This window comes from Sturnus vulgaris, chromosome 2 (genome assembly GCF_052056855.1).
Source record: "Sturnus vulgaris isolate bStuVul1 chromosome 2, bStuVul1.hap1, whole genome shotgun sequence".
NCBI lineage: Eukaryota > Metazoa > Chordata > Aves > Passeriformes > Sturnidae > Sturnus > Sturnus vulgaris.
The window spans coordinates 22,409,758-22,424,755 of NC_142244.1; the positions used below are offsets into that span (position 1 = coordinate 22,409,758).

At 40.7% G+C, this 14,998-nt stretch overlaps 1 protein-coding gene across 26 annotated transcripts in view; it reads right to left on the reverse strand.

The window, feature by feature from the left end:
- Positions 1-14,998, reverse strand: part of ST3GAL6 (ST3 beta-galactoside alpha-2,3-sialyltransferase 6) — a 138,794-nt gene that overhangs the window by 53,127 nt on the left and 70,669 nt on the right. For 25 of the 26 annotated variants that reach the window (XM_088158866.1, XM_088158858.1, XM_088158871.1 and 22 more), the window contains 5 exons: positions 11,522-11,617; positions 10,940-11,126; positions 9,899-10,036; positions 6,431-6,583; positions 256-4,765 (listed from right to left, as the gene is read on the reverse strand). In XM_088158866.1, coding sequence (XP_088014992.1) covers positions 4,685-4,765; positions 6,431-6,583; positions 9,899-10,036; positions 10,940-11,126; positions 11,522-11,617 — 655 coding nt within the window. In that variant the 3' untranslated portion in view covers positions 256-4,684. Of the gene's footprint in view, positions 1-255; positions 4,766-6,430; positions 6,584-9,898; positions 10,037-10,939; positions 11,127-11,521; positions 11,618-14,998 lie in introns of those variants that run through there. The other variant, XM_088158851.1, reaches the window with a different exon arrangement.

Consider the following 14,998-nt stretch of genomic DNA (forward strand, 5'->3'; position numbering starts at 1 on the left):
AGGATGTTGCTCTTGATCTTATCCACAAAAAACATGCCCCAGCTCTGTTTGTACTACAGCCACAGTACAACTCAGCCCACCTAGGTTCAAAAACTTTTAGCTGTTTGCTCCACAAAGCACTAAAGTTTGTTCCAAAACTTGGTACCGTATCTGACAACACCATTTACCTTATACACCAGTAATAATGGCCCTGGGCATACCCACACATCCACTCTCACACATGGAGCACCAGCCTTGCAAAAATAAGTCTGAAAGCACTGTCTTTAACAGTTTATTCACAGGAAAATAATCTCATGCCATATGTAGCACTCAAAACTTCACTTGAAACAACTCTAAGAACTCTTCAAAATACAGGTGGCACTTTAAAGGCATATAAAACTTAAGACAAATGGCAAATAAGTATTTCCCAATACCAAAAACATATGTTGAGCTTTATATGTTCTTAAAAATCAGAATCCACTTAAAAGTGAAGGTATTTACACTCTCCCCCCAGAGCACTGCTAAAAAGGAAAGCATGGCAATGGAAACAATAAGTACCATATGCTAATTAAACACCAGAGTTGTATTATCACCTATATAGTCACTGGAAATGTCATTTAGTAACATCTTTTAGGCAGTCTCAGATTCATATTTATTGCAATAGCGTGTGACTTCCCTTAATTATTACAGCAGAGGAAAAAAGAGTTTCCCAACAAAGAAACCTCCTGAAAGTCTGAGCCAGAGCTTTCAGCCAACATGTGTCATCCTGCCTGTTCTGTGCATAGCTAGAGCTGTGTCTTTCTGACAGTGCAGCATTTTGAGAGGGGTGGCAGATAAAATGCAGAAGCACCTTTGCTGTAAGGTGATGCTCTCTAGAAATTCAACAGGCTGCCAGAGAACATGAACAGAGTAAGAAGGGAGGAGAACATCCAACTTCAGATAGAAAAATAACAGGAGACACTGGGGACCTACACAGTTACACCATTATCAGACACAGAAATAAAACTGGCAGCTTCACTCCTGATACAATAAAAAAATGGATAGCTTTTGAAGGGAAGTTTCAGTGCAGACACTTCATTTTCAGGAATGGCAAAAAGGGAAAAGAAGTCTTAATAGCAGCTCATGCACAGAAACTATCTAAATATTTGGTGTTAGCATTATTGGGTTATTCTAAAAGCCCCAGTCAAGTTCTTTGGTACTGCAAAACACCTGCGAAAATGTGCCAGAGAGAAGAGACACTAACCTGTGAGCACTGCTGAGAAACAGACTACACATGGGCATTCCTGCCTGAATGAGGTTAGTGCCAAAGCAAGACCTGTCCTCAAGGCAGAGTAGCAGGAATGATGTGTATGAAGCAGGTGGTAGAACAGGGCTGGTGTACACAGGATCCTACAAAACCTCTTGTGGGGAGAAAAACGCATTACTTGACTCACTGCTTATTACTGAGGAAAAAAGCTACTGGCCTGCAAGCTAGGCTTTCAAAAAAAAAAGAAAAAAGAAAAAAAAAAGATAACAAACAAACAGAAACACCCCATGGTTCATCAGCAGCATCAGCTCTTGGCCTGATCCTGAGGGAACAGGTTTCATTCAAAATGTTACCCAGCCACCCAAGGACAGTAACTGTGGTGGAGTGGACACAACACCCCTGGCAGGAGCACAGAAGTGGGAGAAACTGGAAATATGCCTTAATTTGAAAAGTAAGTCAGTCATACAATGGGAAGGCTTATTAGGATATAAAAAGAAACAGCTGATATGGATAAATGCTTGTAGAGAATGTATTAAATCCATTGAGAACACCAAACATTATTTAAAAATATTTCAGGGAGATCAAAAAGCTGATGTGGCAAAAGTAAAAAAGACTAAAGGGTTTTTTAAGTACAAAGAGTTTAGGAGACACCATTTGTTTGCCATGAAGCTGCTTTTTCATTTTCATTTTGTTTGTTCTGCTACAGCTAGAATCCAAATCCCATCCTCCCCTCAAAAAGCAGAAAATCTACTAGAAAAATTGGAGAAGTAATCAGTCTGGATTAGTAGGAAGAGTATCTCTGGAGATGAGTATCTCTGCTCTTCAAAAGCAGAGCTCCCTACCCACTTCCTGAAGTGGAGACAGGGGTGGAGAAGCAGAGGGATGCAGGCTGCACCATCACCGGAACTCTCCTCACAGTGTCTGGAACAAATTCAACAGCTCTCCTGGAAGAAAAGTCTCCTGGACAGCATCCTGCAAGATGTTACACGGATGCAGCTGGACTGTGGCAGCAGCCATTGGAAAAGCTGGGGGCCTCAGCTGTCCCAGCAACTGCAGATTTTGAGGGTGAAGGGGCAGCCCCCCACTTCTGCCAGTTTTGGCTCTCAACACAAAGATCTACCAGAGGCTCCTCCACAACAAGAGCTTGGAGAACACTGCTATGTCTGCAAAAAGTCTTGCCACAGATGCTTTTGCTGGTGGAATTACTATTGTCAGGAGTTCAAATCACTCTACATCTGGGGCTGCACAATCACATACAAACCTTTTTCATAACCAGGACAAATAAATACAATACTGCCACTATTTTCTTAAGTGAAACCCCACTAGTTTGTGTTCAGATTTTCAATCAAAGACCTCTTCAAAGTCTAAGGAAAAAATAAAGGAAATACAAAAAATTAAGAGCCCTGCCAGCTGGTGAAGAAATTGTGATTTCCTCCATTTCCACGACCACAGTCACCTGTTCCAGTGCCCCAGGACCTCCCCCACACTCCTCTCTCCTCCACACTCCCACCTGCCACCCTGCATACAGCTGGAGTGCAGCTGTAGCCAAGGGACATGCAGCAGTCAACAGACCATGGCACACCCTGTCCCTTGCTGGGACATACCTGCATCCTTCCCCACCCCATGCCACAGATCTTTCTGACATCTTGAGTTATTTTAGGTATGTCCAGTTTGCTTGAAACAGACCAAAGCTCAGGAATCACTGGGTGAAAACACAAGCCTCTTTCCCTTCAGCTGTGGCACCTCTCCAGACCATATCACCCTCCCCAATTCTGAAATGGCAGAGAGCAAAGGAGCTAAAGCTGGAAATGAGAACTATAGAAGGTGTTTGTAGTTTTGTTGGTTTTTTTTTTTAATACCTACTGCACCCCACAAGAAAGATGACTCTTTGGTTACTTAAATGGTTATTCCCCTACATAGCTGCAGTAAAATTAATTGTGTTCAGTACTCTTGCAATCCTCAGCTTCTTAAAATAAAAAATACCATGGCTTATGTTCATATTACAATTGTTTGCATTACTCTTAAATGTACTCTCTCTATATATTTCATTTAAAAGCAACAATGGTATTCCTACCAACTTGAAGTGGATTTCATTGTGCTTTCTTCAGGTGTCATTGATAAAGATAACCACAAAACCTTCCAGAAATTCTGCCATAATTAAAATAAATAACTTTACGTAAATGTCCTGTGAGAGAACTGGAACAGCATATTGTTGTTCTTTGACAATTGTCAAGTGCCTTCCCATGCAGATTTACTTCATTCATAGGGTTGTCAGAGACAAACCAATACAGGAAACATAAACATCCCATTAAATGTTTCAATTAAAATCTTGAGTAAATTCCCACTACTAAATAATTTAGTTCAGGCACACATCTCAAACTTAAGTATCAAGACAGAAGAGGTAAACAGATGCCAAATGATAATTCAGCTGAGGTACATCCTGGATATTCCCTATTGCACTTTACTGCAAAAATGGGAGTATTCCTTGCTTGTATTGATGTGTTACAGCATCTGAGGAAGGAGACTGACCTCGTTTGGAAAACTCCAACTGTTTTTGAGGAGCAAACAGAAAAATACATGAGATCCTGTCCTGGAGAACTAGGACTCCAACAAACATTGACTCTAAACTCAGGCATGAACATCTTTGTCCGAGTTTGTCTCTCTGTTGTGGTCTGGGGGCTGACACGCAGGTAGTTTGGACAGCTCTTGAGTCTTCATATTCCCTCTTTTTTAAGTCAACTCAGCAACTGCAAAATTTACAGGATGCACAGGACAGAGAGTATGATTTTTCCACAAAATGGGTACAACTCAAGCACTGTCAACACCAACATCTCCGCAAATCGGACAATGGGTCTTCACCTTCGGCAAAGGCACAGAAGTTCAGTTGATGGTCAGTGCAGAAACTGTGGCTGCTTGGCTGAAGGTTACTCTCCTCAGGAGTATGGCAGAACAAAACCTGTACAGTCTGTATGCTGACCCTTCTCCAAAACACACAGTAATGATTTAGATGCATAGTTTTAAAACCATTTTCATACAAGACAGATAGTCATGACTTCACATCCACCTTACTGACTGAACACTGGTCATCTCAGTATCTTGACAGCGAAACACTTTTGGAGGACAGCATCAGAAACAAAAGTATTCCAGAGCATTAATCATTTGGAAAGAGCTCTCACTGATACGTAAGTGATGTGCATCACATTTTTATATATCCCTGATACTTTCAGTTGAAAGTTTCATGGTTTTCCCACTATTACATAGCTTCACAGAAATGCAGTTAACTCTGTTTGCAATAGTCCATTACCCTCAGGCTTAGAAGCTTTCGCCTTGATGAAGTTTCTGGGCTCCTTTAATCAGTAAACAGTTATGCTGCACTTAAAAAATAAAAATGTCATACAAAAAATAAAAACTTTTCAAATCTTGAAAATAGTGACTTTCTTTGTATTTTTCATTCAGCTTTCATGTCAAATTGACGACAAAGTTCTTGTCTATAAGTTTCTTCAAAAATTTCTGCTCAGCAGTGATGTTGTGGTACTCATTCTAAAGAGATGTGAGGGAATAATAAAATTAATTATAAAATCAAACTATCACCAGCAGTATCACTTGGCTGTTCCTTTCTACTACCTGCGATACTTGGAAGATGCTACAAACAGAAAAGGTCTGGGGGAAAAGACTTCTTAGCAAAGGCTTAGCACAGTTTCCCAAGAAAACAGGTAGCTCAAAACTAGATTAGACATTTCTGTAAGAACACAAGCAAAAAGGATGATCTTTTGGGGATAAGAACAGGTGAGACGTGGTCTCACAGAAATCCTTTCCTTATTAACTCTCCCAACTCCTTGCCTGCTTGTTCAGAACAACAGCTGTGTAATCATATTTACAGCACAAGTAGTCAGAAAACAAGTTATCTTCAAAGCTCTGTGCAGGTTCTTGAAAAGCACATCAAACACTTGCGGTTCAGATAAATCCTGCCAATTAGGTTCAGCAAGCCCAAACCAACCCATCTTCTGTGCTATATCCAGGTCCTGGAAACACAGGAGACCAGTAAGGCTAGTGGAGAGTAGCACAAGGAAAGTAAATTTACTTTAAGACACTGAATCCTGTAAATTAAAATGAATATAATATGAATACTGCATAAAAGATTATACAGATGCAGTATATTTGTGGCACATATATATGTGGGAATTTATTACCACTGAAGAACTAAAGGGAACATTTTTGTTCCATAGTTTGTTTTTTAAAGTTTCAAGACTTTCGGAAACTTATGGATGTCTATTCAACCAATGTTCAACCTTATTCAAACAAGCTATGTTGCAAAAAAGCACCTGCAGGGAGGAGCCTCCAAAGGAAGGCAAGTTCAGTGTCAGAGGAAAATTATTTCAGAATAGCAGGCATCTAGGAGTTCTGAGAGAAACATGAAAGGCACCTATGAACATTGTCTCTACCCTTCCTCTTCAGCAAATGGAAAAGGAGGAAAATGGTACCCATAGGCTCTTGGGCAAATGGAAAAGAAAACTTCACGCTGTGGTGAAGGGCTGACAGGGTTGCTTGAAATACAGAGATGAAGGCAACTGAATACAGGAGCAGAGATATAAAAGAAAATGGGGGTACCTTAGCCTTAGCAAGGCAGCAGGGAGAAGGCACTCCTGATGTTTTCCAGCCTCCTGCTGCTCCCTCCTGGAAGCAGTTCCTTCTCTTCCTACCCTCCTCCAAAAGCTGCTTTTCTTTTCTACTTTCAGTTTCCAAAATTCAGTTCTTTCCCTATGCAAGACCTATACAAGTTCATAAGTCTTAACTCCTTCCATTCCCTTTTGCTCTTCTTTCTGTCTTGTAAGGAGTTTGACAGCTATGACATACAGTACAAGTAGGTGCCAAGGAAAAAGAGAACACGAACAGAAACAACACTGCTGCCAGTGCTAACAAAGACATCTCTAGGACAAGAGCTGTGCAGCCGGACAAGCAGAACACAACACACAAAATGACATCTCACACAGGCAGAAGAATATGGTACAGCATAAGGACACAAAGATCAATGTCTACGTTTTTCAGAAACAACAGAAGACAGGGAAAGATTCAAGCAATGTTAACCCACAAGCAGCTGAACCAGGAGAAGGTGGGAGACCCTTCTACCTGCAGTCCACTTCTGTCTGTATTGAATTGCCTTCCCCAGTTACCAGCTCTATTTCTCTCAGCACAAATGTTAGTTACCTGCATCATCTGAGACATGGTTTCATTGCCATAGTAGTGCAAAGAACTATTTCTGTCAGTGAAGTCGTACTTGAAGCCTGCCAGGTGAACTTCATGGCATATGTGAAATGCCAGTGTAATGGCAATTAGCCCTGTTGTTGGATGCTTGGGTTTCTACAATAAAGCACAAAGAGAACACATGCATAAATACCTTGCAGCCTGGGTCTTCTAAAGATGTTTGGTTTCACAGGTCGATCCCCTCCTGTCTCTAAAGGAATAAAGTACTGCCCCCACAGGTTTTCCATGACTGAGGTGTCAGTCATGTCAGCCCTCCCCGGGATTCCTTGGATTCTAGTGAGGCCGAGTCCACAGTGTAGCCCTTCCCTCCCCAGAGGCATCAGGAAGGTCTCCCCATTGCTCTGCTCAGCTACTTTCATAAAACTGGGCAGGCCTCACTACACTGGAAAACAATTTACAATCCCCCTAAATCTGATTGAATTATGAGATGTGTTCAGAAGTTTCTAAATCATGAACAGAACATTATATGCCCAAATATTCACAGCAACAAACTAAAAAGAGCACACAAATTTGACTGCATTTGCATTTCTTCAAAGCAGGAAAAATACAGAAGAATTTTGCTTTAGACCTTCCCCTGTTATCTCCATTCAAAGAAATAAATTTGTAAATAAAATTATTTCTCCATACAGTAAGTTCAGAAGTAAATGCAATGTAAAATGAAGAGCATGTCATAAACACGAACAGAACTCGATTGTGCAAAATTAAGAGCACCTAACCAAAAGGTAGGATTTCTTACAACAGCAAAAAACTCCATGCCACCATCTGCCCTATCTTGTGTTCAGATACATGACTTCTTTAGTAGCAGCAGAGGCTAGTATGATCTGGGGAAGTAAATGAGGCAAGTATTTTTAGAGAGATGAACTCATTCATTCAACCAAGATAAAGCTAAGGTGAAATAAGTGGCCCCAAAAATGGAAAAAACTTTCAGGAACCAACACCCTTCTTAGCTAAAGTAAGATTTTTCTCAGAGACCAAGTAAGCTATTATATGCTCTCAGAAGCTGCAGTAAAACCTCAAACTGAGCACAAAATTATGGACTTTTTTTGAACTCTGACCCAAGGCTCAGTTTGTCTCTGAAAAAGAAGCAGACAAACCAGTAGTAGACAACTTTGTGCACAGAAAAGGCAGATGCAATCTATGTATTTTTTTGTGACAACACATCACATGACAACAAAAAATCCCTAGGAAGAAGTTACTATTCTCAGCTCTTTTAAGCCTAACTGAAGCCACAGAAATAAACTATCACCTTTTGTGGAAAATTTTTTGGTACCTTTATGCAATTCTCAGAGTATTCCAGAAATAGTATCTGCTTAATAGGTGCACTATGTTCAGGGCTCCTGCCAGTTAGCAAAATAACTTTCTGCCCTGGGGCCCAACATCATCAACTTATTGGTGACTCTGTTGCAACATCCTCAATAAAAAGGACTCCTAAACTATGGCAGGAATGCTACGTTAGGATTACTGCTATTTGGAAATATCAGGAATATCACAGGTTGTAATTAGCTCTGTTCACCTTCAGCTATCATAAAATTCACCTCAAAAGAATATAATTTAAAAGCAACTAGTTTTAAAATACACTATCATGCAGTTTCCAGATATCCTTGGCCTGTAATTAAATATTTTCAGCCTTCTAATGGTAATAGGCACAGCTCTGGAATGACTCCACTACAATTTCTGAGTTTAATGGTGCTGGGGCAACACATTCGATTTTACTCCTGGCTCTACTAACAATCAGAAATGCTTGCTGGCTATGCACTAATGCGGTCACTGGGAACGTGAGACTGGTTTAATGGAAAAGGCAGGGACAGCAAGGAAAGCACCTGTAGTCACTGCCATCTCCCGCAGGCAGAGGGGGCTGAAGCACAGGACAGTGAAGGCAGAACCAGCCCTCCCTCCCCAAGGATGAGCAAGGGTATACAAGGCCCCAGTGTGAGACCCCTGGTGTGACCTGCAGCTTAACCCAGCTGTGCCAGGGCCACTGCAGATGTGCAGACTCCCAGCCATGGCCCACTTCCAAGATGGGAGGAAAAGGGAGGAAGAGCATGCTTGACATTGATCGTTACTGAGCAGGGATGAGGGACTGCAACACCCCTAGCATGCAATAAGCAGGATCTATACAGGGGTAGCAGAAGGGGAGTCTAGGCATGATGACACTAACCCAGCTCTGTGCAGGGGCACCCAAAGGCAAGACAGGAGCAAAGGGTGACCAAGGGGCCTGTGCCTCTGTACCAGCTGACACCAAGCACATCTCTCTAACTCACTGACAACACTGCTTTTAACATCTAGTCCCACTGAGAGGGATTTCGGGACCCATGGAGGCCATTTAGGAGATTAGTTAGGCATCCAATTTCTATACTACTTTATTGCCACCCTTGGCTGTAAAGTTGAAATGCCAGAGAGTCCAAAGCAAGGACATAGCCAAAATGGCTAAGCCAATTTGAGTGTTAGTCAAGGAGAAAAAAGCCACTGTTAGGCTCAGAAAACAGAAAGAAATTTTAGAAAGAGGTACAAAACCTACCCCTCCACCACCCCCTCAAATATTAGAAAGAGTAACCCAGAGAAAAAAATTGTGGCAGATACTCCACAGTGATAGCTTGTCAGACATTTCCACATGTGTCAGTTGGGTGGTCTTGGTGAAGTAGGGATGTGACCCCAGGGAACTGTCTCTGCAAAACAGCACATGGTTGATCCTGACTGCACAAGGGAGGTCCTCAGCCTGATACTTCACCTTTCATCAAAAATATTTTTCAGTTAGGAACCTAGAAGTGCAAGTTATTTTTATGTCCAAATTGCTGGTAAGCTCATTACAATGCTAGGCATCAAATCAGGAAGCACAACCATGCTGCCAAACATTCATCATTAGCAGAAGTGGAATACCCTCTATGTTCCCTAGTCCGTCTCCAGCCCCAGGAGTGTGAAATTGCAGCAGAGTTAGAATTACCACTTTAGAGGGCGGATTTGTTTGGTGTGAGGTTATTTTCAGTGTTGTGGTTTTCAGTGGAGGTTTCATTGTTTGGGGGTTTTTGTCTGTTGTTTTTTGTGTCTTGGTGGTTTTTTTTTTAAACACCCAACATTCATGCTATATTATTTCTAGCAGCTCTTTGATCTGTCATGCAGCACTACCTGCCTGTCTTCCCCAGTTCTGTTAAAGGCATTTTGTCTGTCCAGAAAGCAGCCTCATTTCATACCAATTACAGAACACATAAAAAAGTACTGTTGGCACACAAGGCTAGCCACTCTCTTTCTGGGTTCCATTCTCCCATCTTTTTTAAGCACCATCTAAATGGCAAACTACTTTAATGCAAACCTAAAAGGTTTGCTATATTACAGCCTACTGTAATAAGGATGTAATTGCCTCTAAATACACATTTGGTTGTATAAAACCAGAAGGGACAAAGAAAAAAAGCAAACCTCTTTCTTAGGAAACCTTGTTGGGAAATGAAGCCACTCATAAGCAGTTTTCCTTGTGATGCTGGGATCAAGAATCCTGATTTGACTCGATTTGTAGATCATATTCAGAGCCGGTTTCTTCCAAAAGCCCTTTGCGCTCTGTGACAGGAAAGTAAATGCACATTTTTAACAACTAAAAACAGTTGAATTTAGTTTTGTAGCAACTCTAACCAGTGTAAACTCCAAGGGCATGAGGTTAAAGAAGAAGAGTGTTAAATCTCCCTAAGTCCAAAAACACCTGCTCCTGCAACAGGATAACCCACCACTGCCACAGCAGCTGTCTGGAAAACAGCTTCACAGAAAGGTCCCTGATGGACAGCATGTACCAACAATATGCCCTGGAGGCAATAAATGCTCACTGTGTGCTGGCCACGCTAGTAAAAGCACAGACAACAGGCAGACAGAAGTTATCATTCTCAAGTTCTTTGCATTGTGCCCTTCCTGCAGGCCCACAAATGCTGTGTTGGGGTTCCCTCTGAGCAGGAGAGTGTCAAACAGCAGAAGGTCACTACAACAGGCAAGGGGCCAGAGCTCACAACAAACCAAATTTCTCGGACAAAAATACTCAAAATTTACTCAGACAATGCCCTTAGAACCTGGTATGGCTTTGAACCTAGCCCTTAATGAAGAAGATTCAGAATGACTTTGGACTTGAGACGCTCAGAGAGGTCACTTTTAACATTATTCTGCCATTCCTGCAAGTGCGCAGGGTAAAATAATCTGGGGAATGTCTGGAGCGTGCATGTTAAAAATATTAAACAACACTAGGGAGAGGATAAAAATACATTTCCCAGAGGTAAACTGCTTTGTGGTGAGGAACTGATCAAATATGTGCATTAGAAAGAAGACAAAGCACTTATGGAACACAGATAATAAATAAACTGACTAGGAAGAAATTCAGAGCTCCTCTCAGCTGGAAGTACTATGGTCAAAAGCAAATGTGCATTTCCCATAAGAGATGTGTGGCAAGATGAGCCAAGGCACAAGAATAACTGAACTCACTATTTTCTGACCACCAAGTATCTCCCAAAGCCACTTCAAGTCCCGTGGTTTGAAGACTATGAGAACAACAGTGGTATTAGGGTCGTAGTGGATGGGATCTGAGAAGATAGATTCCGGGTAAGAAAGGCGGAAAGTCGTCCTCCTCCCAACATCCTCTTCATACCCTATCACAGGGCCATTATTCATTCTGCAGAGGACAGAGGCACAGAGACAGTGACTGCCCCACCCATGTTCCTACCATGCAGTAGCAGCCACACGTGTTATTAGTCTGCAGGACAGACACTGTGTCTGGGTACAGGAAAGTTTAGCAGCCCAGCATTTACGCATAACATTACACAGAAGAGGAGCAATTATCAGGTGCACTCACGCTCTGAACTCAGAGGGATCAAGCACACACAGGAACTTGGCCAAGGTGGCTTAGAATACAGTCACACAATTGCTTATCATGTGTCACTCGAGCAGAAAGCAAAGCCTTCTGATTTGGCTCCAACACAGACACTAGAGAAGGGCAGAGGGAATACCTGGCCTTGGAGAATTACCCATTGCTCCGTGTACACAAAATGAAAAGGAGATGGCATTTACCTTATTATGACATCATATGAGTCAATTTTCTCCCCTAATGTCTTATTTCGAAGTACTCCTCCATTACCAACCACAACACACCGTCGACAGGCAATGCTGTGGAGCAAAAGGAAATTTTAATATTCATTACTTCCCTGGCTTCGTATTATTCATGATACTTCTGCATGTTAACTGGCTTATTTTCTAAGTGAGGTCCTGTATCTTTTACAGCCCTTGGCCCCTACAAAGCAGATTCAATCCTGTATAATATATACTATGGCTGCCTTAAAAAAAAAAAAGCGGCATTATTTCAGGGACTAAGTCAGTAATTGGTTGTTCTCTTTGTGAAACTGTTTTTACACATCTCCTTTTCCTAGTGGCCTGCTGTTTAAGATCATCTAACCAGTTGCTGATATGGGTGTCATTTGATAAATTATCCTCCACAGTCCTTCAAACTTGTCCAAGTCTGGAAAAGCTAACTCAATATTAAGGTGCTTCTGCAATATTATACAATTCCACATCTCCAACACAAGTTAAAGCAGCAAAATTTACATTCACAATTCACTTTACAGGCCCATGAACTGTACATGTGAAAAATCTTATTCCAATGACACATGACAGCTTTTCAAATGAAAATAGTAGGGACTTTTCTCCCTCTACTTAAAAGGTGCTGTCTAAACAAGTGACATGTGTGCTATCATGATATAACAAGATGGATTCCTTAATTTTAAGTTGCATCCTCGTATGACCAGATTACTAGGCATATAAAATACTGTGTGCTAAAAATACATCTAATCAAAACAGTAATTTCGAATTTACAATACATTCAGAGATAAAAAGCATGCAAAATTGGTATTACAGAGATGCTAGACTTATAAAAGCAAGTTCTAAGGGTAAGATTTTCCAAGTTATCACAGGTTTTCTCAGAGCACATTTAGCTTTTCATCATCATATTTTAATGCTAGTAAAATGTGTTTAAAAAAAGGGGATCTCAAGAACAAGCTTGCTGGTATTTTACTCAAGAAATTTTGCCTTTTTAGGGAAGGTTTAAATCAAACACGTAAGACTGTAAACGCCTTTCAGAATGAGCACGTCATTTTTTGTTGATGTAAAAATGCCTCTTTGTTTAGAGAAAAAGCCATTCAATTTGGTTGCAGCAGGAACAATGAGAAAATAAAAACATTGGTATTTTCTTCAGACACAAGCAGGCTCACAGTAACGCCCTACTCCCTTGGTTCTTTCTTCAAGGAGGAAAAAGTTTCTATGTGCCACTTCTTGCTCTAGGTTCACCAAAACCATGTCCCAAAAACCACTATAACTTGAATTCCCAGCATGGCACTTCATGCAGACTAATTAACTTCTTTCTCCTCAAATAGTCCAACCTGTTTTTTCAGCTGAGAGTTATTATTCAACAGAATGAAAACAGCTGGTTGCAGCCAAGACTGAGCAACACCTCCACATACAAAGCAGTTCCTTGAATTTCCTATAGAATTAACAACATCTACAGAGATAGTGGCCTTTAAATATATACATGTATAAGCACACACACACGCATACAAATCAGTGCTCTAAATGCAGCCTTCAGGGCTGGGTGACATGAAAAAAGCTGGCATACCTTTCTCTACTGTTTCCTGAACAGCTTAGTAGAAGGCAAGCATTCATAAAAAGACTTCCAGCTAATGCCATAACTCATGTGACCTGGTATCTTGAAAATCAGAGGGGTGAAAACCTGTTATACCATCCTGCCTGCAGTACACTCATTCCCTCTAAACTCCTTCCCTTTCTACTCCTTTTGACCGTTTATTTTCCATTTAATCCTTCTATCTAGTTTGAAAGTATCTTAAGCAGGCTGATGAACATATGCCTCCTACAATTTACAGCAGGAGTAAGAAAGAAGAATTGCCCTTTTCCTGAATTATAACTTAGTTGCTTACAGCAATAGTTTAGAATTTAAAGTAAGGAAGGAAAAAGGAAAACTGTATGAAAAAATATCAGTAAGTGATGAAGGTGGAGTGAGGGAGGGGGCAAAAAGCACAAGATTAACATGTGGTTGTATCATGTGTCCTGGCATTTACTTCGAGGAGGCACTGCTTTTTCTGCTCCTTTAGATGAACTTAAAGTAATTCCTTATTTACATACCTTTCAACTTTTTGAAGAAATTATTTAAGATACTTGCTCAGTAAGCTAATCTCTAGTAATTGAAATAATGCCTTTCACTCTGGTATACAATTAAGAGGTCTTTGCTTTCTCTCTCTGTAGTCATGATGCAGCAGGACATGCTCAGGGCAGGGGGGACAAAATAAAATGTGACTTCAGAGCTGAGCAACCGAGGTTTGCTCAGCTACAGAAGTAAGTTGTGTAGCTGTTCTCAAGTCAAATTCAAGCTCTTTTTTCTTACTGATGAATGCAGACTAGATTTTGTTTATGACTAAGAGTTGACTAGTACTACTTGGACAGAAAACAGAGTGAAATTTGAGTAAGTTTTTGAATTACAGTGCCCTTCATAACATGCATAATCAAAAACAAAGTTACCACCTGCCATCAAATACCCAATAAAGAATCTAACACTAGTATTTGAACTTTTGAAATCAGTTAAGTCAACAAACAGATCAAATACACCTGAAGAAGTGTAGACAAATACAGTATAACAAATTAAAACAATCAGCTTTTAATCTCTGTCAGGCTCAGGGAGTCCAAGTGGGCTGGCTCAAATAGGAAGTCTGGCAAAGTGCTGTTTCTAAATTGCCTCCTCACCTGACACTTCCCCTCCCAGTATTCAAATGTCTTCAGTTATGATCCTAAGTCTTAAGTTCACAGTAGTACTGAGTCCACTAACAACAATAAACAGGGACGAGAAACTGTTTTTGTAAAAATACAGAGCATAGTATCATAAAAAAACTAACACATGACACAGATAAAAAATCTGTAGCAAGGTTGAACTGCATTTAAAGGTTCTTAAGTTAAATAAGCTGACCTGTACTTACAGCAGATTAGAGGACAACACACCAGTTTTCAGCAGACTGTTACTCCCAGATAACTTTACCAACTTCACTTCTTAAAATTTCCTTTTCATAGTGTTTTCAAATTAAACAAACAACCCCAAACACTCATCCTTTCTCCAAGTCGATACATTGACAAGATAAATTAGTTTAGATATCCTTAAACAACATTGGGTGTGCTACAAGTAATATATAACAGATTGCAACGTCTGGATATTCAGCTTCCCATCAGTAGCACAATATTGATGACAGTAAATATATTAAGACTTTGGCTGTAACAATAGCTGTAGGAAAGATCTGAGTGACCAAGGGATTGCCTTTATGTGTCAGAGATCTAAGAGTATAAATGGATCCCAGTGCAAACACCATGATAACTGATCTCCAATGCCTGCAGGCAGTAGTCACTCAAACCATTTCCCTATTCAGGTGGTGTACAAGAGCCTCAATCTCAAGCCTTGGCTTATGGATTTTGTTTATATGGTGAAATGCTAAAAGAAAC